Source organism: Schistocerca cancellata, chromosome 8, assembly GCF_023864275.1.
Source record: "Schistocerca cancellata isolate TAMUIC-IGC-003103 chromosome 8, iqSchCanc2.1, whole genome shotgun sequence".
Classification (NCBI taxonomy): Eukaryota; Metazoa; Arthropoda; class Insecta; order Orthoptera; family Acrididae; genus Schistocerca; species Schistocerca cancellata.
Window position 1 is genome coordinate 359,233,042 of NC_064633.1, and position 25,965 is coordinate 359,259,006.

The 25,965-nt window shown below is 41.6% G+C and overlaps 1 protein-coding gene across 1 annotated transcript in view; it reads left to right on the forward strand.

Moving 5' to 3' along the window:
- Nucleotides 1-10,641, forward strand: part of LOC126094845 (cytochrome P450 4C1-like) — a 143,409-nt gene extending 132,768 nt beyond the window's left edge. Inside the window, exons 11-12 of the mRNA XM_049909448.1 lie at nt 6,322-6,501; nt 9,875-10,641. Coding sequence (XP_049765405.1) covers nt 6,322-6,501; nt 9,875-10,032 — 338 coding nt within the window. The 3' untranslated portion in view covers nt 10,033-10,641. The remainder of the gene's footprint in view (nt 1-6,321; nt 6,502-9,874) is intronic.
- The last annotated feature ends 15,324 nt before the right edge of the window (nt 10,642-25,965 follow it).

The following is a 25,965-nucleotide window of genomic DNA, read 5'->3' on the forward strand; positions in this document are numbered from 1 at the left end:
ACTACACGAATATGTAATAAAAATGGGGGTTCTATTTAACAAGAACGCAGTTGATATCCGTTTGATATATGGCAGCGCCATCCAGCGGGCGAACCACAGCGCCATCTGGTTTCCCCCCTTCAAGCTGACGAGTTTGGTTTATTGTAGTTTTTTCGTTTGATGCTTATTTCGTGAGATGTTTGGCCCGGTCACTATCAATGGACCACCCTGTATATATTGTCTAGATAGCAGTTGTCCTGAATCAGAATTGAAAGGAAGTGAGGAGTTCAATCCCACGGAGCTGGAGATGATCACGTTTCTCGTTCCGTCGACATCTGCGCCATTAGAGACTCCCGAGTGTCACATCTGGTCTACAGCCAACTGAGTATTACGCCTATAGTCCTTGAAGAATTGTGTATATATTTCTAAGATGAAGCCCCATACAATTACGCAATCTGGTGAGAGGTAATTCTCCCCTAAAAACTGTATTAACTGTGTTATAATTCCCAAAGATGAAATTTTCTGCCGCCACCGTAATTCTAACCCTCCCTCTCTATGTCGGCAGCTGCGATGCAGTAGGTGACAATGTTGTCTAATAACCTTATGTTGTAATTGAAATGCAATTATACTTCTATTTCCTTCAACATACAATTGAACGTATACTGACGAAAATGTAGACCACTATCTATGAGGATAGTTCTATCATATAGACGAACTACATCCCCTCGATCCCCCCAGATTTACGGTTGTTGTTTTCGCATGAAAATGAGTACTTGGGCCGTAGACAACCACATTTTCATAACAATAGGTGGAAATGCAAGCGCTGAACTTTCACTAAGAAGCCAACAGACCAATAATATTACTGTAATTGTTTCTTTACTTTCAACATTTCAGTTACTTTAATTTGTTCCGCTATTTGCATTTTTCATAGTCATATCTTATTAATATTTTGCCAAACCAACTCACGACGCCTTGTAGTAGATGTCATATCCTATTTAAGGTCGTTACACTGCGATTGTTGCGTTGAATGTGTGGATGGAAATGAGTGATGGGTGGTAGATCAAAAAAAATATTTGCACAGAGAGACACTAACTCCTTAGGGAGACACTGACTCCTTATCTTTGTTTACTTTGCAATGATACTTGGTTTCAATGTATCGACAGCCGTTCATTTCTTTCATGTTAGTAGTACCAGAGTAAATTTAACTATCTGTTAGCTGCTTTATAATGAGTCAGATCTGAAACACTCCGCTCCCTCCTTTGGAGCAGAGAATAAAAAGTGCAAAATATGAATCGGCCCGAGCACAGAGTAAGCTGCAATCGATCACGTTGCCCGCGACTTTCGGCGGCGTACACTGACCATGTCTACAAATCGTCGGCAAATAGACTTGTGCATTTTCACAATTAAATTGAAAATATTTCTCATCTCGCACTATGATCACAGCTTTCGGGAGATTTCTATTCACTGTAACGATGGAACCAGAAATCCCCTTCCGGACATCTGCAAGTGGGACTTAATTCACAAGGCGGTCATAGATTCAGGAGTAAAAGATAAAAAAATCTTCTGAAAGCATCCTGTCGTTTCCTATCGTCAGTATTTCACAACGGAAAATTCCGGAATGTACAAAAAAGTGGTTCAAATGGCTCTGAGCACTATGGGACTTAACATCTATTATCATCAGTCCCCTAGAACTTAGAACTACTTAAACCTAACTAACCTAAGGACATCACACAACACCCAGTCATCACGAGGCCCGAAATGTACATAAACGATCATGTTGGAACTTGGCAGGTGTGTAGAGGGGCAAAATAATGCAATACGATTTGTTTTGTTTGTGTCTAATTTCGCCTTTAAGGGGTAAAACACAACCCAAAAGGTAATTTGGTAAATTAGGTTTAGGGGAAAAATCTTCTGCACTATAATATATACAAAATGTTTTTCATATAAAACCTCATATGCCGTTAACATTCATGAAAACCGTGTAATCAACTTTTGTAATTTGAAATTTCACAAAATACCCCACCAACATTAATTAATTTTGAAAAATGGGTACTTCTGTTATAGCAAATTAAATAAGCTTTCAAGCCACATACATCCATGTGCAATAAAGCTAATTTCAGAACTACCACATCTGTGCACAAGTTCTATCGGAATATTTTCAACATACCTGATTAAAATGTCTAATCATTCATTATTTAAAAAAAAATTGTTCAAATGGCTCTGAGCACTATGGGACTTTACATCTGTGGTCATCAGTCCCCTAGAACTTAGAACTACTTAAACCTAACTAACCTAAGGACATCACACACATCCATGCCCGAGGCAGGATACGAACCTGCGACCGTAGCGGTCATGTGGTTCCAGACTGAAGCGCCTAGAACCGCACGACCACACCGGCCGGCATTCATTATTAGTCTTCTTATTTATTCTACTTATATTTGGTTTATGTTTTAAATAATTTTACATTCATGGTTTTCATTTTGTTCTTTGGTTTACCATCTCATGTATGCGTATTTTGTTTCTTGAAAGTATGATATAAAACCATTACAGTAATAATAATCTTTGTGTAAAGCTTTAAGACACGACATTTTTTACACCATGGTCATAAAATGAAAGAAATTTTTTCACATAATATACGACGGAGAACACAATACAGGGCTATTACAAATGATTGAAGCGATTTCATAAATTCACTGTAGCTCCAGTCATTGACATATGGTCACGACACACTACAGATACGTAGAAAAACTCATGAAGTTTTGTTCGGCTGAAGCCGCACTTCAGGTTTCTGCTGCCAGAGTGCTCGAGAGCGCAGTGAGACAAAATGGCGACAGGAGGCGTGAAAGCGTATGTCGTGCTTGAAATGCACTCACATCAGTCAGTCATAACAGTGCAACGACACCAGGACGAAGTTCAACAAAGATCCACCAACTGCTAACTCCATTCGGCGATGGTATGCGCAGTTTAAAGCTTCTGGATGCCTCTGTAAGGGGAAATCAACGGGTCGGCCTGCAGTGAGCGAAGAAACGGTTGAACGCGTGCGGGCAAGTTTCACGCGTAGCCCGCGGAAGTCGACGAATAAAGCAAGCTGGGAGCTAAACGTACCACAGCCGACGGTTTGGAAAATCTTACGGAAAAGCCTAAAGCAGAAGCCTTACCGTTTACAATTGCTACAAGCCCTGACACCCGATGAAAAAGTCAAACGCTTTGAAATTTCGGCGCGGTTGCAACAGCTCATGGAAGAGGATGCGTTCAGTGCGAAACTTGTTTTCAGTGATGAAGGAACATTTTTTCTTAATGGTGAAGTGAACAGACACAATGTGCGAATCTGGGCGGTAGAGAATCCTCACGCATTCGTGCAGCAAATTCGCAATTCACCAAAAGTTAACGTGTTTTGTGCAATCTCACGGTTTAAAGTTTACGGCCCCTTTTTTTCTGCGAAAAAAACGTTACAGGACACGTGTATCAGGACATGCTGGAAAATTGGCTCATGCCACAACTGGAGACCGACAGCGCCGACTTCATCTTTCAACAGGATGGTGCTCCACCGCACTTCCATCATGATGTTCGGCATTTCTTAAACAGGAGATTGGAAAACCGATCGATCGGTCGTGGTGGAGATCGTGATCAGCAATACATGTCATGGCCTCCACGCTCTCCCGACTTAACCCCATGCGATTTCTTTCTGTGGGGTTATGTGAAAGATTCAGTGTTTAAACCTCCTCTACCAAGAAACGTGCCAGAACTGCGAGCTTGCATCAACGATGCTTTCGAACTCATTGATGAGGGCATGCTGCGCCGAGTGTGGGAGGAACTTGATTATCGGCTTGATGTCTGCCGAATCACTAAAGGGGCACATATCGAACATTTGTGAATGCCTAAAAAAACTTTTTGAGTTTTTGTATGTGTGTGCAAAGCATTGTGAAAATATCTCAAATAATAAAGTTATTATAGAGCTGTGAAATCGCTTCAATCATTTTAATAACCCTGTATAAAACAAAATTCAGCGGGATTTGAAATTATCACAGGTGATCCTCCAAGTATCCTGATTTGTATCAGGCGTATTTCAGTACACTGGTAAGCCTTGGTGAAGTGAATTGATTATGTTCTACTGGTTGCAGATTGATAATATTGTTTGTCAAGTGGAGATTGACATCATACACTCACAAGAGAACTAGGCCAGAAAATTCTGTTACGAAGGTCTTTTAACATCGAAAGCCTTATAGGACCCACGGCTTTATGTGTGCACTTGAGCCTTTGGGATCACACAAATTAACAAGTTCCATATCGTCCGACACCATTCTCAAAACGTTTCTTTCGCACCGACCACCCGCCATTTCATAGTTTTCTTAGTTTTAGTTGGACCGAGAATTGGAGAAATGTTATTGAAACCTCACATATCTTTGTGACAGCAGCTGGTAAACCAACGCCTGACCAGGTCTAAAGACCTTGGAAAGATGGTTTCATTCCCAGTGAAGGAGAACAATCTGTATTGTTGTTCGACTGTTTGGGTGGGCAGTGTGAAAGAACAGTTTAGAGAAGCGCACCTGAGGACAAGGAACTTGTCCATCTGTTGATCGCAAAGGGGACGACGGCGCGGGTGCGGAAGTGAGACGTATGCGGCTTTCGATGTTGGAAGATCTCTGTGAGTAGATTTTGCGATGTAGTTCTGTGGAATGATTATGATGTCAGTCTGCCCTTGACAAACAATATAATGAAGGTAGTACATAATCAGTTTTCGACGCCATACATTACCAAGGTACTGAAATGTACCTGATACAAACTGGGATGTTTAGAGAATCACCCTTGACAATTTGAAATCCTGCAGGGTTTTGTTTTATATTTTATTCTCCGTCGTCTACAGTATGAAAGGAAATTTCGTCTATTTACTTTGGTGTAAAGATTGTTATGTTTTAAGAATTTCCTTACAAATTACCATTATTGTAACGATTTTGCAACGTAATAATGAGTTACTTATTATTTTTTTTAACAAAATACACTTAAGTGAAACAGTGCAGTACTGTACAAAACAAAACAAAAAAACATAAATGTAAAACGCAAAGGAAGAATTTAAAACTTAAAACAAACATATGTTAAATAAAGAAGTTGAATAATATTGACTCCTTAGATATTTTCTTATCGCCGCCTGAACACTGTGTACAGCTATACTTCAAAAGCGGTGTTTCAGAAATCAGACACATCGGTGTACATGCCTTGAAAGCTTCCTTAATCTATTTTGTAACGTAAGTTTTCATTTTTCCAAATTAATGATGGTGGGGGCTTTTGGTAAATTCCAAGTTGATTATACGGTTTTCAAGAAAGGTAACCACACTTGAACTGCTACATGAAAAAACTATTATTGTTTCGAAGATATTTCCTCTAAACCTAACATAATAATTGAGCTTTCGAGGTGTGTGAAACTGGGCACGAACAAAAAAATGTGTATTGGATTGTTTTTCCCTATCTACACACCAGCCGAATTTCATCAATGTCATGTAACATTTAAACAAGGCTGTCTGCAGAGAGTTATAATAATTATTATTTTTCTTCCAAGAATCATCATCATTCACAAATAGGTTGCATTAACTGTTTAACTTCTGTAAACGACTTTAATGTACGAGACTCAAAGGTAATCAAGTTGTGTAACGTGTTGGATTGTGTGTAAATAAGAGAAATACATCCAGCAAATAACTGAGGACGTAGGGTGCAACAGCTACTCTGATACGAAGAAGTTGGCACAGGAGAGAAATTCTTGGCGGGCCGCTTAAAACAAATCGGAAGACTGATGTCTCAAAGAAAGAAAGAGAAACCAACCAACAGTGAATGCAGGCTTTGTTCTGTCAATGACATCTGGTATCTGAGGTTTTTTTCCTGGCAGCGAGGCAGAACCTGGATCTGTCAGGTAACCTCTTAGATTACATCGAGCGAGGGGACACACTGGTTAAGGCATTGAACTCGCGTACAGGAGGACAGCAGATGGAACCTCGGAACATCCACATTTAGGGTTTACCTGGTTTTCCTAAGTCACTCAATACAAATTCCGAGATGGTTCCTATGAAACGGATAAGGCAGTCTCCCTTCTCCAATCCAAACTTGCGCTTTGCCTCCAGTGACCTCGTTGTCGACAGTAAACTAAAACCTAGTGTTTCGTTTTCGTTTCCCACTCCATCCACTCTTTTAGGACATTGCTTGAGAACACCAGGAACTGAGCTGTGTACATCTAGCAGAGCAGTTAAAACCACAGTCGAAACCGAGACAGAAATCTATATTGACGATGTCGATTTATTACCACGGACTCCCCTCTGGTCACAGTCTAAGCCTGCGTCTTATTCTTGTTGTCAGCCGGCTACAACATCCCGGAGGGGACCACTCTGACGCTGCACATCTACCACGCCCACCGTGACCCCGACCACTGGCCGGACCCGGAGCGCTTCGACCCGGACAACTTCCTGCCGGAGAGGGTGCAGGGCAGGCACCCCTTCGCCTACGTGCCCTTCAGTGGAGGCCCGCGCAACTGCATTGGTAAGGCTTCTCCTGAAAGTTGTTACTCAACGCCTACCTGCAAATGTAGAAGTGTTTGCGGAAATCTGAGCACGCTCACAATGTATCCGTATACGAGGTCTGTTTAAAGTTATCCGGCCTTTGATTTTCCCGCGCAAAATTGAGACGATAGCGCGGCGCCACTGTACACAGTAAAGGAAGAGACCTTTCTTTATGCGCATTCCTGAATTTTGTCCCCGCCTTCCAGTGCGTCAGCCGCTGCCTATCGGTCGCTGAGTGAGGTGCTACACAACGCGTTTGTCGGATTACCGATTCTCTCAAGATGACTGAACGTGTTGAGCAACGATAATGCATCAAATTTTGTCAAGAGCGTGATGATACTCAAAGCGAAACAATTCGTAAGATTCGGTAGATGTTTGGAGAAGATGCGATGGGTGTAAGATTATATAATGGTAGGGTAGAGATTTAGGAACCAAGTTTTAAGTTGTAAGACAGTTCCAAGTGCAGATGTGGACTCTAGCCACAATCTATCGGTTGTGAACTGTATAATTGAAGAAACTGCAAAAAGTTGGGCATTTAAGGAAATGAAATCTGGATCAACTGAAAGAACCAGAGATGGTAGAGAGTTTTCACAGAGAACATTAATGTACGATTGACAAATGCAGGGAAAAAGAAATAAAGTAGAATGGGTAGCTTTGTGAGATGAAATAATGAAGGCAGTAGAGGATCAAGTAGGTAAAAAGACAAGGCCTGGTAGAAATCCTTAGGTAACAGAAGAAATATTGAATTTAATTGATGAAACGAAAACATATAAAAATGCAGTAAATGAACTGGGCAAGAAAGAATACAAAAATCTCAAACATTAGATCGACAGGAAGTGCAAAATGGCTAAGCAGGAATGGCTAGAGGACAAATGTAAGGTTGTAGAGCCATATATCCCTACGGGTAAGATATATGCTGCGTGTAGGAAAATTAAAGAGACGTTTGGAGAAAAGAGAACCACTTGTATGAATATCAAGAGCTCAGATGGAAAACCAGTTCCAAGCAAAGAAGGGAAAGCAGGAAGGTCGAAGGAATATATAGAGTGTCTATACAAGGGTGATGTGCTTGAGGGCAATATTATGGAAATTGAAGAGGACATAGATGAAGATGAAATGGGGGAAATGATACTGCTTGAAGAGTTTGAAAGAGAACTGAAAGTCCTAAGTCGAAACAATGCCCCGGGAGTAGACAACATTCCATTAGAACTACTCATAGCCTTGAGAGAGCCGACCCTGACAGAACTCTACCACCTGGTGAGCAAGATGTATGAGACAGGCGAAATACCCTCAGACTACGAAAAGAATATAATAAATTCAATCCCAAACGAAGAAACTGTTGACAGGTATGAAAATTACCGAACTATCAGTTTAATAAGTCACGGCTGCAAAATACTAACACGAATTCTTTACAGACGAATGGAAAAACTGGTAGAACCTGACCTCGGAGGAGATCAGTTTGGTTTCCGTAGAAATGGTGGAACACCTGAGGCAATACTGACCCTTCCACTCATCTTACAAGGTAGATTAAGGAAAGGCAAACCTACATTCCTAGCATTTGTTGACTTAGAGAAAGCTTTTGACAATGTTGACTGGAATATTCTCTTTCAAATTCTGAAAGGGGCAGGGGTCAAATATAGGGAGCGAAAGGCTATTTACAATTTGAAAGGAGGATATTAGATGAACATCAAAAAAAGTTAAACGAGGATAATGTAATGTAGTGGAATTTAATCAGGTGATGCAGAGACACTTAAAGCAGTAGATGTGTTTTGCTATTTATGGAGCAAAATAACTAGTGGTCGAAGTAGAGAGGATATAAAATGTAGACTGGCAATGGCAAGGAATGCTTTACTGAAGGAGAGACATTTGTTAAAATCGAGTATAGATTTAAGTGTCAGGAGGCCTTTTCTGGAAGTATTTGTATGCAGCGTAGCCATGTATGGAAGTGAAACGTGGACGACAAATAGTTTAGACAAGAAGAGAATAGAAGCTTTCGAAATGTGGTGCTACAGAAGAATGCTGAAAATAGATGGGTAGATCACGTAACCAATGAAGAGGTACTGAATAGACTCGGGGAGGAGAGGAATTTGCGGTACAGCTTGACTAGAAGAAGGGATCGGTTGGTAGGCCACATTCTGAGGCATCAAGGGATCAATTTAGTACTGAAGAGAAGCGCGGAGGGTAAAAATCGTAGCGGGAGACCAAGGCATGATTACACTAAACAGATTCAGGGAGATTCAGGTTGCAGTAGTTACTTGGAAATGAAGAAGCTTGCACAGGATAGGGTAGCATGGAGAGTTGCATCAAACTAGTCTCCGGAGTGAAGTCCACAACAACAAGAACATGATCACTGAACACGAGAGACAAGGTTCTCAGTTCGCGTATCAGTGTGGCATCGAGTTTCAATATGTTAGGAAGTTTCATGTCATTTACTAACTGTATTCTTTGTTCGCATTTGGATGATAAGATTTAAATCGAACTACCCGCGATAGTTTCTGATTTCTAGTCAGTTATGTAGTTTTAAGAGATCAGATGTGCGAAGGCTTGGGATTCGCCACACTTGTAGGACTACCATTTATTTATCGAGCTACAGAAGCTGTTAGTCTTAAGGCTTCTCCTATCATAAATAAAAGTTCGCTTTCGAAATTTATGGAGATCTACAAAATCCTGTATTTTCCAAACCGCTGGTTAAGTTGAATGTCTCTGATTCGCCTCCCATACATTAATTTCATTGCATATCTGAACATTTAAATGCAAAAGACGAATATATTTCCTGATATTATGCTGCATTTTAACTACAAGATTCGCGAAAGGTGCGTGAAGTCTTTAATCTGTCAAGAAAGATACTGTGATTATAATTTTCTCTCATCATCTTTTTTTTTTAAATTTTCATCGACATTTTAAACAAACGTGTACATACAAAGCCTTGATGTAGTCATCATCATCATCATATTGAAAAGTTTCCGGCCTCAGAGTGACTCTGTTTGGAACATAAGCTTCGCCATCGAGTCCTGTTTTTCCACCGTCTTCCTGTGTTCACTCTGGTGCAGCCTCACCTATTTTTTCAACGTACTCCTCACACCTTTCAATCATCTGGCCTTTGTTCTTCCTTTTGGTCGTTTCCTTCTCATCTCCATTTTATGTACCTTCTTGGGAATCCTGTTATTATCGTTCTTTTTTAAGTGCCCATACCATCTTAGCCTTGATATTTCTGTCCTTCTCTGTAAGGGTTCCTTTTTCACTATTTCCTCACCCTTTCATTCCTCAACTTATTTCTTCTTGTTACTCCTAACATACTTCTGACGAACATTTTTCCGTATGGCTTGATCTAAAATGCTTTCTTATTGTTTCTACAGGTCAGAAATTTGCCATCCTCGAAGAGAAGACGGTGCTGTCGTACATCTTACGCAACTTCCGCGTGGAGACGGTGGAGAAGCTTGAGGACCTGAAGCTGATAGGCGAACTGGTGTTGCGGCCCTTCAAGGGCGTCTTCCTCAGGCTCACTCCGCGATAGACATTGGCAGCCGGGGCTAAGAAGTGACTACAGCACAGCTCGTACGATGCACCAGAGATGTAGTACTGTAAACAACGCACCTTTCAGCTAACAACACGACACGACGGATTTTTTTCGTTTGGACATAAATTAATACTTCTTCATTGCCACACTACGTGTACATCAGTCACAGTGCGTTTCATGGAACACTTCAGCTTCCAAGCGATTCGTCAGTCTTTGGTATATCACACACGGGGTTCACAAGCACTGGGAACGAACAAATGTTGTGTTTTGGTACACAGACTGACAAGGTAAGAACTACTTCACCACAGCTTAAAGTGCCTCACACGGTGTATTGGGCTAAAAAGGGAACTTCCGCTGCGAAATCTTCACTCCAGACACTTCACAACTGCAAACGAAAAAGTGGATTGCCACCTCCACTTTTGCAGTGAAGGGCTGCAGATCATATCGACAATTAAAAACTTCAGCAATGGATTATAATGTATAACTAGTTTTGTATAAACGAAACCATTTCACAAATAAGCGAAATATGTCATCATGAATATCGTAAGTACTTTTACGCTGTACATGGTGTTTTATGTTAAATAAAAACAAGGTTTCCACTATCAACTTAGAATCATGATGCACCTCTAGAAATTGCAACGCGTTCATGGGTGCTGTGTTTTGTGGCAAGGTCAACAGTCGAAATTCCGAAAGAGTACTTGCAGAAAGAGTGCGGCTAGAGGCTACATATTACTCCCCCACCCCTTCGCCACGCGTTTTAAGACACATATGTAAGGGAGTTCATCCTCATGATGTAAAAATGTTCGGAAATTATGTACACATCACACCCCTTGTAGCTTATAAAATGTATTCAGTGACATATAAACGCAAATTAAATCGGGTGATGCTGAGGGAATTAGATTAGGAAATGAGACACTTAAAGTAGTAAAGGAGTTTTGCTACCTGCGGAGCAAAACAACTGATGATGGTCGAAGTAGAGAGGATATAAAATGTAGACTGGCAATGGCAAGGAATGCGCTTCTGAAGAAGAGAAATTTGTTAACATCGAGTATTGATTTAAGTGTCAGGAAGTCGTTTCTGAAAGTATTTATATGGAGTGTAGCCATTTATGGAAGTGAAACATGGACGATAACTAGTTTAGACAAGAAGAGAATAGAAGCTTTCGAAATGTGGTGCTACAGAAGAATGCTGATTAGATGGGTAGATCACATAACTAATGAGGAGGTATTGAACAGAATTGGGGAGAAGAGGAGTTTGTTTCACAACTTGACTAGAAGAAGGGATCGGTTGGTAGGACATGTTCTGAGGCATCAAGGGATCGCCAATTTGGCACTGGAAGGCAGCGTGGAGTGTAAAAATCGTAGAGGGAGACCAATAGATGAATACATTAAGCAGATTCAGAAGGATGTAGGCTGCAGTAGGTACTGGGAGATGAAGAAGCTTGCACAGGATAGCGTAACATGGAGAGCTGCATCAAACCAATCTCAGGACTGAAGACTACAACAACAACAACAAATTCAAATGTGTAAAACATAAGTGTAATACGTTTTAATACGCACATGGAGAGTTCATCGTTTCAACCAAACACCAGACTAGCTGATTGTGGCACAGAAAGAGTTCCAGTCGGGACTAGTTCACATATTAATGCTACATTACGGACGCATGGACACAAAACGGTTAGTCTATACTGCGACATGTAGTCCACTTAGTGGTGCAGTAAGACCTCGCGGAAAACATCAAAAATGGCTCTGAGCACTATGGGACTTAACATCTGTGGCCATCAGTCCCCTAGAACTTAGAACTACTTAAACCTAACTAACCTAAGGACAGCACACACATCCATGCCCGAGGCAAGATTCGAACCTGCGACCGTAGCGGTCACGTGGTGCCAGACTGAAGCGCCTAGAACCGCACGGCACACCGGCCGGCTGGAAAACATCAGGTCGTAAAGTTGGTGACTAGGAAGACTGTTCAAAGCAGAGAAAAAAACAACCAGCACACGGTTTTGTGTACTTATTAAGGTACCAGATACGAAAATATCGGCTCTTCTATATGTATAAGCCAAAACATTACGACCCCTGCCAACCGCGACGTTGGCTGCCGCCTCGTGGCATTGCGGGTACGTGACGTGGTAGCAAAAATATTTAAGCGGAACAGACACGAACGAGGGTCACCCTAACGAAGATATGAGCTGCCAATAGGGAAATCCACTGAGATAAGTGACTTTTACGAAGGGCAAATAATTATTACGCAGAGCTTGTGAACGAGTATCTCGTAAACGGTGAAGCTGGTCGAATGTTCACATGTTACTGTTGCGTGCGTCTATGAAAGACGTAGAAGGGCAGTGAAACTATCACTAGTCGGTAAATGGTTGGACGTCCACGACTCTTCACAGAACGTGGGGTTCAGAAGTTTGTCTATAGATGGAGATCTGTGGCTTCTCTGCCGAAAGAAACACAATGCTGGTACGCGCACAAATATTTCGGAGGGCACCGTTCATCGTACTTTATTGAACAGGGAGCTCAGCAGCATATCACCCCTACGTGTCCACATATTGACCCAACGATATCGTCAGTTAAGACTTCAGTTGGTACGGGACCATCGGGATTCGAACGTCTATCAACGGTAAAGTATCAGCTCTTCAGGTGAATCACATTTTGGGTACCCTAGTTGAATGGTCGCCTCCACAAACGCCGTCATCGAGGTGAATAGCGGCTCTAAATGTACAGCGCGCCACGGACGCAGGCTGGTGGGAGCAGTATTGTGCTATGGGAGTTCTCCTGCGCTTGCATGGGACCTGTGGTGGTAATTGAAGACAGGCTGACCGCTGCGAACCACCTGCATCCCTTTCTTCTTGATGTCTTCCCCTACGGCGATGTCGTCTTTCAGCAGTATAACTGTGCGTGTATCGGAGCCAGAACAGTGCTACAATGGTTTGAGGAACACTAGAGTAACTCACGTTGATGCCTCGGCGACCAAATTCGCCTGATGTAAATCCCATGGAACCCATCTGGACCGCTTATCGTGCACGGTAACCGTATACGGAAATCAGCGGCCCGTTATTTACGTAAATTACGAGTTCATAACCAGTGCTTAGACGTCTAACGCCACATACCTCCACAAACGCACCAACAAACTGTCGGATCCCTGATACGCAGATTCACTGTTGTATTTCGTTCCAAAGACGGACAAACATTATATTAAGCAAGTGGTCATAAAGTTTTGGCTCATCAGTGTAGCGTACGTATATTATCAATAGCTGCTTACCGCCTCGAAGATACAGACAGTAGTACCACTATCCCCGTTTCCCATGTCTTATTTCAGCGTTGTCTAACGTCATGTACCATTATACCTAAGGGGAAAGGCAAGCAACGATAGGCATCTGAACCTCCCACTAATTCTGTTACTCTCGTTTATACGTCTTCACGAAATCTCTTTAACTGTCTTTATGTAGCAAAATCCCCATCAAATTACCTCCTGCTAAATCTACATCAACACTTGAATGATCTATTTCATTTCGAGTTGGGGTTATTCGAGGTCACCGAGATCCAGCACTCGACATAAAGTACAGAGACAACATATGTAGTAAAATTTGCGCAGGCAACACTGTGTCATGTGAGACAGTGGCCTTAAGACCACGTCTATCTAACTTAGGCCACAGATGTCACTTGCTGATTGTAGTGTGCGTAAGTCACTGGCACATAAAATGTCAATGCCTGATGTGCTGCCCTTGCCTGGTACTAGAAGGTAAAGGGTAGCTCCCCACACATTGGGTGGGGTAGGCCATCCAACAATGCTGACCGTAGTACCTCCCACTGTCGGACAAACGCTAACCGGTGATTTGCACTGGTCGGAAATGAACATCTTACGGCTTTTGTCCTTCGTCTCTCAGTTTCCCAAGGATTTCCAATCGAAATTAAGCCTCAGAAACGATTTGTGCGCTCTAGATGCATGATGTCCTCTTGCTGCAAGTACTCTTCCATCACGTGTACTCCATGTGGTCATTGTGATCGGGTACACTAATCTATCAGATGAAACCCAGAACGCTACGCAGTCCAAAATCGGTTATGAAAGTAAATGAGCTTTTTTGCAACTGGTGCCGCTACTTAACTATATTAAACAACAGGAGAAACCCGTAACGACTGTCACATTGACTAGTTCTTCAACATTGTGAAGAAAAAGGTGGTATGAAGAGGGGAGATGTGGTTTGGAGGTTAGTATTGTATGAAAATATGTATTTATTCGAGGCGATCAAACAGACCTTTACGTGCAGTTGTAAAGCGTCGACTGTACACCGACCAGCACAGCGCCGCGAAATGGCGTCAAGAAGGAGCTGACCTCCACACCAATGGAAAGAGCCGGCAGCGCCATGCCTCCAGTAAAACAAGTTCAGCGCCCCCTGTCAGGGCTGACTTAACAGCCACCCATCGCTCGTCGGCCCCAGTTCGCTCGCAAACTTCGAGAGCATCAATACTGGGTAATAGGAAGACAGTACTTAGCCTGCGTTCTGCGACTAGTAACAGTGTGTAAAGTAACTGCATGTAGGAAGCACATCAAGCCACTTCGTAAAAGTTAACTTACACTTCTTACCTTTTTAGAAATAGTGTTCCATTAATTTGAAAGTGTTGTGTACAGATCATTTTGGATTCCTGCCACCGGCCATCGAAACTTCTCTCCTTCCTTGTTTGTGTCCGTGCAGACTCCCACAGTAGCCGACACGACACTTTCCTTTTACGTGGTTTCCTAATTATGTCAACCTATAGAAAACTCAATTACCGGTACAAAGGCTGCTGAAGGTTACTAGCACTGTGCCCTGTGGCTCTAAAGGAGGTACTTTCTGTGCCTTAGACGATGTATTCTCTCACTGTGCTGCTGCCAAGCGGAGTCTCATAAGCAAAAGCGGAAGAAATATCAGCAAGGTGTAGCCATGATAAAATGTCAGACTTCCTCATCATAACCTAGTAATACTAAGTATGTACCATGTTCGAAACGTGATTCGATTATCGATTTAAAGCTGTTTCGTTCCCTGACTGCGTTTTCTATTCTGAATGGATGCTTTCGTCTTGACGTAAGTTGGTGCTTTTATCTTAAAGTAATGCTTGTAATGATAGACTGTAGTAATGATTTGCATATGCAGCACATTTATTTCGAGATCTACATTTTTTGCAGTTGGAATATTTCCCTTTACTCCATACTTTCGAATTTAACCGCGCCGGCCGATGTGGCCGAGCGTTTCTAGTCGCTTCAGTCTGGAACCGCGCTACCCCTACGGTCGCAGGTTCGAATCCTGCCTCGGGCATGGATGTGTGTGATTTCCTTAGGTTAGTTAGGTTTAAGTAGTTCTAAGTTCTAGGGGACTGATGACCTTCAGTGTTAAGTCACATAGTGCTCAGAGCCATTTTTGAATTTAACCGTCTACTCAAGGTAGTCTATGAAAACACAATACAATGTCCATACTCCACCAAAAAATAAGTTTAAAATTGCATTGTATTATGTACAGCTGTACTACTTTATTTTTATTGAAGACCATCGATGACGCTCATGGACCTGACCTTGATCGTGTCCCCTGTACCAAAGGAGAATAAGTGTAAACAATTGTCATACAAAGTGCCTTACAATCCCTTATTCTACAGGTATACAGACATTACAGGCTGCGCGTCACGTGTTATTACAGTGTAATATAAAATTGTCCAGTACTTAATTAAACCCTTAAAATGTCCCTGTCATAAGAAAGAGCGCTATTTGTGAGTCGTCTTGTGAACATTAACCACGACAGAGCGTTTGTCCGACAATAGCAAGCATTGCCGTTACCGTATTGAAACCACAATTTGCAGGGATGCGTATCAATACTGGCCCAGTGAATTCAAGGGTATGAGAGACAACGATAGGAAACGGGAGAGCAAAAAATAATTATGTAATTGAAGTACTTCTTAATATAGCACGTTAATGAAACAGATTAACCAGTATACAATAATTTCTCCTAGCCCCCTGCAGGTTCCTGAAATAATGCAGATAGCTCAGAAAATTTATATTTGTGAAATTTCAGTAGCTATGAAAGTACTTGTAAAATTTAAAACGAAAAACCTAGGCGCAAGCAATACATAGTCAATGCATGAGTATCTCATCTAAGTCACTAACAGTTCTATTGCCCTTGCACTGATATTTTTCTCTGTGACAGCTACTCACTAAACTCCATACTGTCATGTGTTACATGCATCCCACGGTTTTCGTTTTAACTTTTGCACGTATTTTCATAGCTATTAAAACTTCACAAGCGCAGATTTTCAGGACTGTCTGTATGGAGTTAAGAACCAGTAGGGGACTAAGAGAAATTATTTTATAGTTCGCAGTCCGTTTAAAAAAGTGTTACATTAACAAAAACGGCCGTAAAAATAAATATGCTTTTATGCAACTGGAGCCCCAATTTAGGTATTTTAAATGACAGGAGAAAATCTTAACGGTGGTTACATTCCCTAGTTCTTTAACATAGTGTAGAAAAAGGTGATAAGCTTAGTTCTGTGCGTGTGAAATTTATCAATCGATCTCAGACATTTGATTAGGTTACAACCAAGAAAAGTTGTACATTTGAGGTTTATTTCAGCTTTTCTTCAACTGAGTCAACAAATGCATTTCTTGCCCCTACGTGCATCTCGTGGAAACACTGTGGAGGTAGTAATTACAGAGTATCAATCGCACACGGAGGCTTAAGAGCAACGGTTGTTGGCTTGAAACATTCGCGACTGGAAAAGATGAAATAGCAGTGGTCCACAAAGCACCCTCCACTACATGCCAGGCACGAAAGCCAGTTAAATACTACATTGTCATCCAGTTCTGAGCTAATTTATGAACTCTGTAGCTCATCAGAAAGTTAGTTTCTACATCTGCATCAGTACTCTGCAATCCATCTAAACGTGTGTGGCATAGGGTACTTCTGGTACCACTAACTGATCCCCTCTTCTCTTTTCCACTGGCGAATGGCGAGAAGGATAATTGACTGTCGGTAAACATCCGCGTCAGATCTACGAGGGCAGTTCAATAAGTAATGCAACACATTTTTTTTCTGAAACAGGGGTTGTTTTATTCAGCATTGAAATACACCAGGTTGTACCCCAATCTTTTAGCTACACAACACTATTTTTCAATGTAATCTCCATTCAATGCTACGGCCTTACGCCACCTTGAAATGAGGGCCTGTATGCCTGCACGGTACCATTCCACTGGTCGATGTCGGAGCCAACGTCGTACTGCATCAATAACTTCTTCATCATCCGCGTAGTGCCTCCCACGGATTCCGTCCTTCATTGGGCCAAACATAAGGAAATCCGACGGTGCGAGATCGGGGCTGTAGGGTGCATGAGGAAGAACAGTCCACTGAAGTTTTGTGAGCTCCTCTCGGGTGCAAAGACTTGTGTGAGGTCTTGCGTTGTCATGAAGAAGGAGAAGTTCGTTCAGATTTTTGTGCCTACGAACACGCTGAAGTCGTTTCTTCAATTTCTGAAGAGTAGCACAATACACTTCAGAACACATCTCGAACGAGTGTGTTCGCACGCTCCGCCATTGCAGGAGTCACAGCTGTGCACGGCCGGCCCGCACGCGGGAGATCAGACAGTCTTGCTTGACCTTGCGGCGATGATGACACACGCTTTGCCCAACGACTCACTGTGCTTTTGTCCACTGCCAGATCACCGTAGACATTCTGCAAGCGCCTATGAATATCTGAGATGACCTGGTTTTCCGCCAAAAGAAACTCGATCACTGCCCATTGTTTGCAACGCACATCCGTTACAGACGCCATTTTAACAGCTCCGTACAGCGCTGCCACCTGTCGGAAGTCAATGAAACTATACGAGACGAAGCGGGAATGTTTGAAAATATTCCACAAGAAATTTCCGGTTTTTTCAACCAAAATTGGCCGAGAAAAAAAATGTGTTGCATTACTTATTGAACTGCCCTCGTAATTTCTCGAATTTTCTGGTTGTGGTCATTTTGCGAGACGAAAGGGAGGAGGAAGAAATATGTCTCCGACTCCTCCCTGAACGTACTCCCTCGGAACTTCAATAGCAAACCACACTGTGATGCACAACGCCTCTCTTGTAGTGTCTGCCAGTGAAGCTTGTTGAGCAGCTCTATAACACCTAGAGCCGACTGAAAGACCCTGTGACGAAAGGCGTCGCTGTTCTTTGAATCTTCTTTATCCCTTCTGTAAGTCCTACCTGGTGGGGGTCCCAGAGTGATGATCAATACCCAAGAATCGGTCGAATAAGACTGCTGTAGGGCACTTTTTTTGTGGATGGGTTATTTTTCCTTAATATTTTCCCTATGACTCGCAGTCTAGCCACTACTTCTCCTACTACCGTATTTGTTTTATGTGGTCATTCCACTTGAAGTCACTCCTGAGGTACGTACTATTTCCAGTAATTTATCATCAATTGTGTTGTTGTACAGTATTGGATTCCTTCTCCGATGTTTACGCAATATTTTATATTTATTTACGTTCAGAGTCAATAGCCAGTCCCTGCACCATATCAACGTCTTGCAAATCGCTACAGTATTTTGGAGTTGCTCCCTTTGCAAATCTGAGCCGATACTCCGTAAGCTAGTATTTGTTTCCCTAAACGGCAGTGCGATACGCTAAAATGAATTGCAAAATTTATACCGAACAGACAAACAGACATAAAAATTAAGTACCCTCTGCCACACACCATACACGAAAGGGAGTTGCATTGTTACCCAGCCATGACGTACGCTGAAAGTTACAAATCTGTAGCTCATCGGGAAGTTAGTCTAAAATTAATTGCAAAATTTGTACCGATAACACAAGAAAGCGATGTAATAAAAATGCGTTCATTAAAAAAAGGCTTACTTCTCAACTCACACTGAGTAATCAAGTCTGTCTTAAATGAATATAGTTTCCTAATTTTCTGTATTAGATCTACATCAATGGACGGAAAGTTGCAGGTATTTAAGAAAGTAGAGTTCGTTTCTTACAAGTAGGAGCGGAAATGTGGCAAGTTATCGATTCAAGATAGTTGAACGCAACTTACGCAATAGCAGATAGTGAGATTACTTTATCACTGGATAAGTTTTTGACTTTCGGTTCTTGTCAATAAACTATGTTATCAAAAGTATCCGGGCAACTCAAAAAACATGTTGTTGTTGTGGTCTTCGGACCTGAGACTGGTGTGATGCAGCTCTCCATGCTACTCTATCCTGTGCAAGCTTCTTCATCTCCCAGTACCTACTGCAACCTACATCCTTCTGAATCTGCTTAGTGTATTCATCTCTTGGTCTCCCTCTACGATTTTTACCGTCCACGCTGCCCTCCAATGTTAAATTTGTGATCCCTTGATGCCTCAGAACATGTCCTACCAACCGGTCCCTTCTTTTTGTCAAGTTGTGCCACAAACTCCTCTTCTCCCCAATTCTATTCAATAGCTCCTCATTAGTTATGTGATCTACCCATCTAATCTTCAGCATTCTTATGTAGCATCACATTTCGAAAGCTTCTATTCACTTCTTGTCCGAACTACTTATCGTCCATGTTTCACTTCCATACATGGCTACACTCCATATAAATACTTTCAGAAATGACTTCCTGACACTTAAATCTATACTCGATGTTAACAAATTTTTCTTCTTCAGAAACGCTTTCCTTGCCATTGCCAGTCTACATTTTATATCCTCTCTACTTCGACCATCATTAGTTATTTTGCTCCCCAAATACGTTTTTCAATTAGGTGCTTTGTGCTGCCACCTACTGCCAGGTACTCTGTATCAGCGACATCAGTAGTCATTAAACATCGTGAGAGAGCAGAATGCGGCACTCTGAGGAGCTCACAAACGTCTAATGTGCTCAGACGATTGTGTGTCCCTTGTGTCATACGTCTGTACGCGAGATTTCCACACTCCTAAATATCCCTAGGTCTACTGTTTCCGATGTGAGAGTGAAGTAGAAACGTGAAGGCATACGTGCAGCACAAAAGCGTACAGGTCGACCTCGTCTGTTCACTGACAGAGGTCGCCGACAGTTGAAGGAGATTGTAATGTGTAATAAGCAGACGTCTATCCAGATCATCACATAGGAATTCCAAATTGTATCGGGATCCACTGCAAGTACGATGACAGTTAGGCGGGAGGTGAGAAAACTTCGATTTCATGGTCGAGCCACTGCCCGTAATCCACACATCACGCCAGTAAATGCCAAACGATGCCTCGCTTCGTGTAAGGACCGTAAACACTGGACGATTGAATAGTGGAAAAACGTTGTGTGGAGTGACGAATCACGGTACACAAAGTAGCGATCCGATGGCAGGGTGTGGATACGGGTAATACCCAGTGAACGTCATCTGCCAGCGGGTGTAGTTCCAAAAGTAAAATTCGGAGGCGGTGGTGTTATGGTGTCTCCGTGTTTTTTGATGGAGAGAGCTTGCGCCCCTTGTTTTGCGTGGCCCTATCACAGCACAGGCCTACATTGATGTTTTAAGCACCTTTTTGCTTCCCAATGTTGAAGAGCAAAATGGTTCAAAATGGTTCAAATGGCTCTGAGCACTATGGGACTTAACTTCAGAGGTCATCAGTCCCCTAGAACTTAGAACTATTTAAACCTAACTAACCTAAGGACATCACACACATCCATGCCCAAGGCAGGATTCGAACATGCGACCGTAGCGGTCGCGCGGTTCCAGACTGTAGCGCCTAGAACCGCTTGGCCATTGCAGCCGGCGCTGAAGAGCAATTCGGGGATGGCGATTGCATCATTCAACACGATCTAGTACCTGTTCAAAATGCATGGCTTATGGCGGAGTGGTTACACGACAATAACGTCCCTGTAATGGACTGACCTGCTCAGAGTCCTGATATGAATCCTATAGAAGACCTTTGGGATGTTTTGGAACGCCAACTTCGTGGCAGGCCTCACCGACCGACATCGATATCTGTCCTCAGTGCAGCACTCCGTGAAGAATGGACTGCCATTCCCCAAGAAACTTTCCAGCACCTGACTGACCGTATGCCTACGGGAGTGGAAGATGCCATCAAGGCTGAGGGTTGGCCAACACCATACTGAATTCCAGCATTAACGATGGAGGGCGCCACAAACTTGTAAGTCCTTTTCATCAAGGTGTTCCGATACTTAGCACGTCCTCTGCCCCCGTTTTCTACTTTTATTTGTCACTCTTAATTTAATGGCACAATTTTATCTACCTTCCTTTTCTTAAATTTTATAGGTTTTTCCCTTCAGCTAGTTTATATTTGAATAGATGTAATCTAACCACCTGTGAGTGGTTTATGAGTTTTTACTGCCAACAGGTCAAAGGTGTAATGATGGTCTGAAAATCAGCTGCTCAGTGCATGAATCAGGCGTTACATTATTCATTTGTTCGTTATTTGGCATTAATTAACACCTCATTAATTAACGCGACCCATGAAACGTTCCTCCTCGTCCTTGCTCTCGGAGTTTCCGTACTGTCGTGCAAATTTCCACTGCAGGCAGCGGTCAGATTCCACGTTGTCGTAGCGCAATGCTGTGAGCGAAACACTTACGGGAGCTATTGCTCCACTGACTTCCTCGGAAACGTTTGGCGGATACGGATTATTTGTGTGTACCACTAACCATATAGTACCAAGCTTAATAAGATCCTCCACCCTAGCTCCAACCAGCGAGACAGCGTTATTATAGCCACTAATCAAAACCCAACAACACTCCAGCTACTTTCAAAAGACTAAGTTCATAAAACAAACAGAAGTTTACTAAAACAGCCAATTTCTCGTAAATTCGGTTCATGTTACTCCGTTTACAACATTTTTTTAACCGTGAACATGCGTCTAATGACGTAAAACAATCAGACTAATATAGCTTCTTCTGTGTGGCAATGTATCTGAAGGAGACCAGACTAAAACAGGATTCGAAGCATGGTTCTCTGAACAAACAAAATAGTAAATTGTACAATTATATTAAGCAATACGGTCTCCAGCTGAAATCAAGCACGTAACTACAGCACAAATAGTAAACTCTTTGACATTCCTGGATGGAAGCTACACGCTGTACATTCCTTAAGTTTGGTTATCAGCTATACTTTCTTTAAGTTTGCCTATCATAACAAGAACAGAAGAAGTTCTAGCAGCATCATTTGCGTTAACAACGCATCATTAATAGTACACTGAATGTTTTACACTAACGTGTGCTAGCTGGAAGGTAAACAACCTGCATGTTCCTTAACTGTCAGTACTGACAAGCGACAGACAAAGTATCGTATGAGGACCCGGAATTTAATATAGTGCCTTGATTTGCTTTCCACAAAACAGTACCTCACGTAGTTGATAAACATTAACAAAATATTCTCAGACATTTGCTTTCGGAGCCAAAGGCCCACTCGTGTACGTTTGATGGCTGCATGACACGAAGCTTTACGCCTTGCCCGGGCCCGTCAACACAGATTTTGGACTGTTAATGACTGGAAACATGTTGCCTGGCCGGACCAGCCTCGTTTCAAATTGTATCCAGCGGATGGGTGTGTACAGTCATCGAGACAACCTCATGAATCAATGGATCCTGCATGTCAGCAGAGGACTGTTCAAGCTGGTGGAGGCTCTGTAATGGTGTGGCGCGTTTGCAGTTGGAGTGATATGGGACCCCTGATACGTCTAGTTACGATTCTGACAAGTGAGACGTACGTAAGCATCCTGCCCGATCAACTGTATCCATTCATGTCCATTGTTAATTCCGGTGGACCTGGGTAGTTCCAGCAGTACAATGAGACACCCCACGAGCCCAAAATTTCTACAGAGTGGCTCCAGGAAAAAAAAGTTGGCCCTTAAATTGGCATACTGCATCGACTATTCTTCAACACTTTTCATACTCAGGTTTATATATTAACAGAATTATTTTTAAAAGCACTACTCTGAGAAATATTCAGTAAAGGCATTTATGATATGAAAGATGTAATTATCATTTACTAGAAAGTGCAGGATTTGAAACAGGCAGAAAAAGTGTTAAAAAATGTTCTTAACAGTGTCATTGTCTGGTTTTCAGCGAATGGTCTCGCTCTCAATTTTAAGATTACGTAACATATTCAGTTATGCACACCTAGGAGTACTACACCAATGATAAGTGTACACATGGTGAAGAAATAGTAAATAGGGTGCAATCTTTAACATTCTGAGGTTCCACACTTGTGAGAACTTAAAATGGAAAATGCACTTTCTGTAACTCTTGGATCAAATTAGTTCAGCCACATTTGCAATCAGAATCACTACAAATCTTGAAGGAGGAACAAATCAGAAAGTTTTCAATGAATAACATCATGTGGAATAAATGTTCTAGGGTAACCCAACTTATAAAAAGAAAGCCGTCAGTGCTCAAAACTGTGATGTAAGAATAATATGCGGTGCTCACACAAGATCGTCTTGTAGACATCTGTTTATGGAGTTGGAAGTTTTTACTACTGCTTAACAGTTTTTTTTATTCCCTCCTGAACTCTGTTGTAAATAGTCCACTGCAATTCAAAAGGAAACGTGATGTACAAAATTACCGTACCAGAAGAAAAACTGACATTCATTGCTCCACATTGAGGTTCTCTTTCACACAAAAAGTGGTGTACAATTCTCTAACTCAAATTTTTCATCACTTAACAGTGACATAAGACGTCTGAGAGACAGTAAAGTGAAATCTGAAAAGAAACTGTAAAAGTTTCTACTTGACAACTTCGTCTATTCCACAGAATTTCTGTTATTGTAACGTGTAAAATGTGATGGGTAGGAACTAATAACTCATGTTTGTATGTTTAAAAAGAATACAAATTATAAATATTGAGCGTCATATTTACAAATTAGTTTCCCATGTGACTAAAATTACTCGTTCCACATAATTACGATTTGTCTTGCACATGACCCATAGAATCTGAAAGTAATTAACCCTCTGATTCTATTACTAACTCCTCTTAAGAATTAACGTAATTAATGAAACGCTTTAAGTAATGTTTTAATAAGTACTTGCACTTTAGTGAAATGTCTGATTTCGTAAAGGAAACTGTTGTATGCTTAATGCGGGTAATACAACCCAAATGACAAAAGTAGACCTGACACAAATAAGTTAACTTTCATGCGTATAATACGCAAATATTACAGAACAGTATTTCATGCTGATGGTATAACCCTAAAACATACCTTGCCTGAAAGTAGACGAAGTACTGAGATGCTTTGGCAGTGGTGCGGACAATGACCGTGCCAACGCGGATCTTCCTGTAATATGCTCTATTAACCTCTTCTTACAGTCGGAATACTATCCAGAGCATGTAATTAAATGCCACGTTGCTGAGGATTCCCATCAGTTGCACGCGAGGCCAAGTTGGAATCATTTATGAGCAGTTTAGCCTCCGTTGTTAACTTAGATGGTTCTCCCTCTGATGCTGCCCAGGAATTAGTAGTCTTTCTTCTACAACTGGAGCGCTCTCTGCACTTCATTTCAACTTTTCCATTCCACGCTCGCTTACCAGGCTCTGAGGGAGTTCCTGCTTTCTTGTTCCTATCGATTACAATTTTAAAACCACAACTACGAACTAGTGAGATTACACAAAATATAATTTTCAGATTTATATACACACTCAAAACATACTGCGTCAAATACATTAAAATACATCACAGAAAATATACAAAATCTTTATGTAAGCAGTAATATATAGTAAAAAATTAATAAAAATGTTATGTTACCTTGTATAAATACAGTATAGGTGTTACAAGATCCGACCACTGGATTTGAAAACGAGCTCTACAGGTAGTTGGTTTTTCGAATCGGTTTCCAGCATCTCTTTCACGAAGAACACAGGATCGCATTCTAAAGTCAAAAATGGTAAGGACACACACAAGATCTCCACTCTCAAATTTGCACTGTAGAGAAATGGAAATTGTTATTATCATAATTGATTTTTCTGCTCTGTTCCCGTGCTTGCTGAAATTAATAATGAATTAGGGCCTAAAGAGGGTTCGCCTTTTCGCAAAATGACAATTTTTCTTTTATTTAATCCCCAAACACATTACACCACAGAAGCATCGTTTTCACTTCTTCAATGTTTTCTTTTTCTTTTATTGTTTCTGAAATATATATGTGGCAATTTTATACAGGATAGCTCTATATTGACATAAGATTTTGCTGTTGTTCAGACTGCATACATATTTTGCTTTCTTTTACAGAATTTGTACATTTTGGCTCCCACCAACAATCAGCCACAACTCTGAATCCGTATTGGATGTCATCTGCAACACCTGTATTTTACGACAGTTTAGGAATAGAATTTTTGTGTACAATATAACCTCTAAACTATGTACATCGGTAAAATAAAGGCATATGCACTTTCTTTTTACCCTTGCCTTTGCTACGGTTGACGCTTCCTGAACAGTGCTTGGTTATAATTTACCTGCTAAATATGTTGTTACTGTTTTTATGTTTAAAATGTCATGTGAACATCACTCAAATTTCGTGATGTTTTTTTTTTCGTAAGACTGCTTCGTGTGGTCTGCTATTTATAGAATGTGTTACGGATTTTTAGAAGCATCTACTTACGTTTTCTCGGGATTATTGGCGTATGCCAAATGTTACCATGTTTTTGTTACTTAGGCACACTTTTCACTGGTCATTTACGTTTTAGATACGCTCCTGATAGTCGTTGGTTGCACAGTCTTCTTTTAGATTGGGAACCGCGAAGTTTGAATTTGTGCCGATGTGTTTCCATTTCGTTTCTTTGTGAATGTGTGAATACGTGAGTGTGTACGCGCACGCACACGTGGGAGAGTTTTGTTGTACGTTATTTGATAGTTCGCTTAGAGCGGTGACTCATGTTCTGTTGCAGAGTGCTGTTTCATTTGACGCCTCTTTTGCTCTGCTCTTTGGATGTGATAATTTTCCTCTGTTGTCAATAACTGGTACAATTGATTACT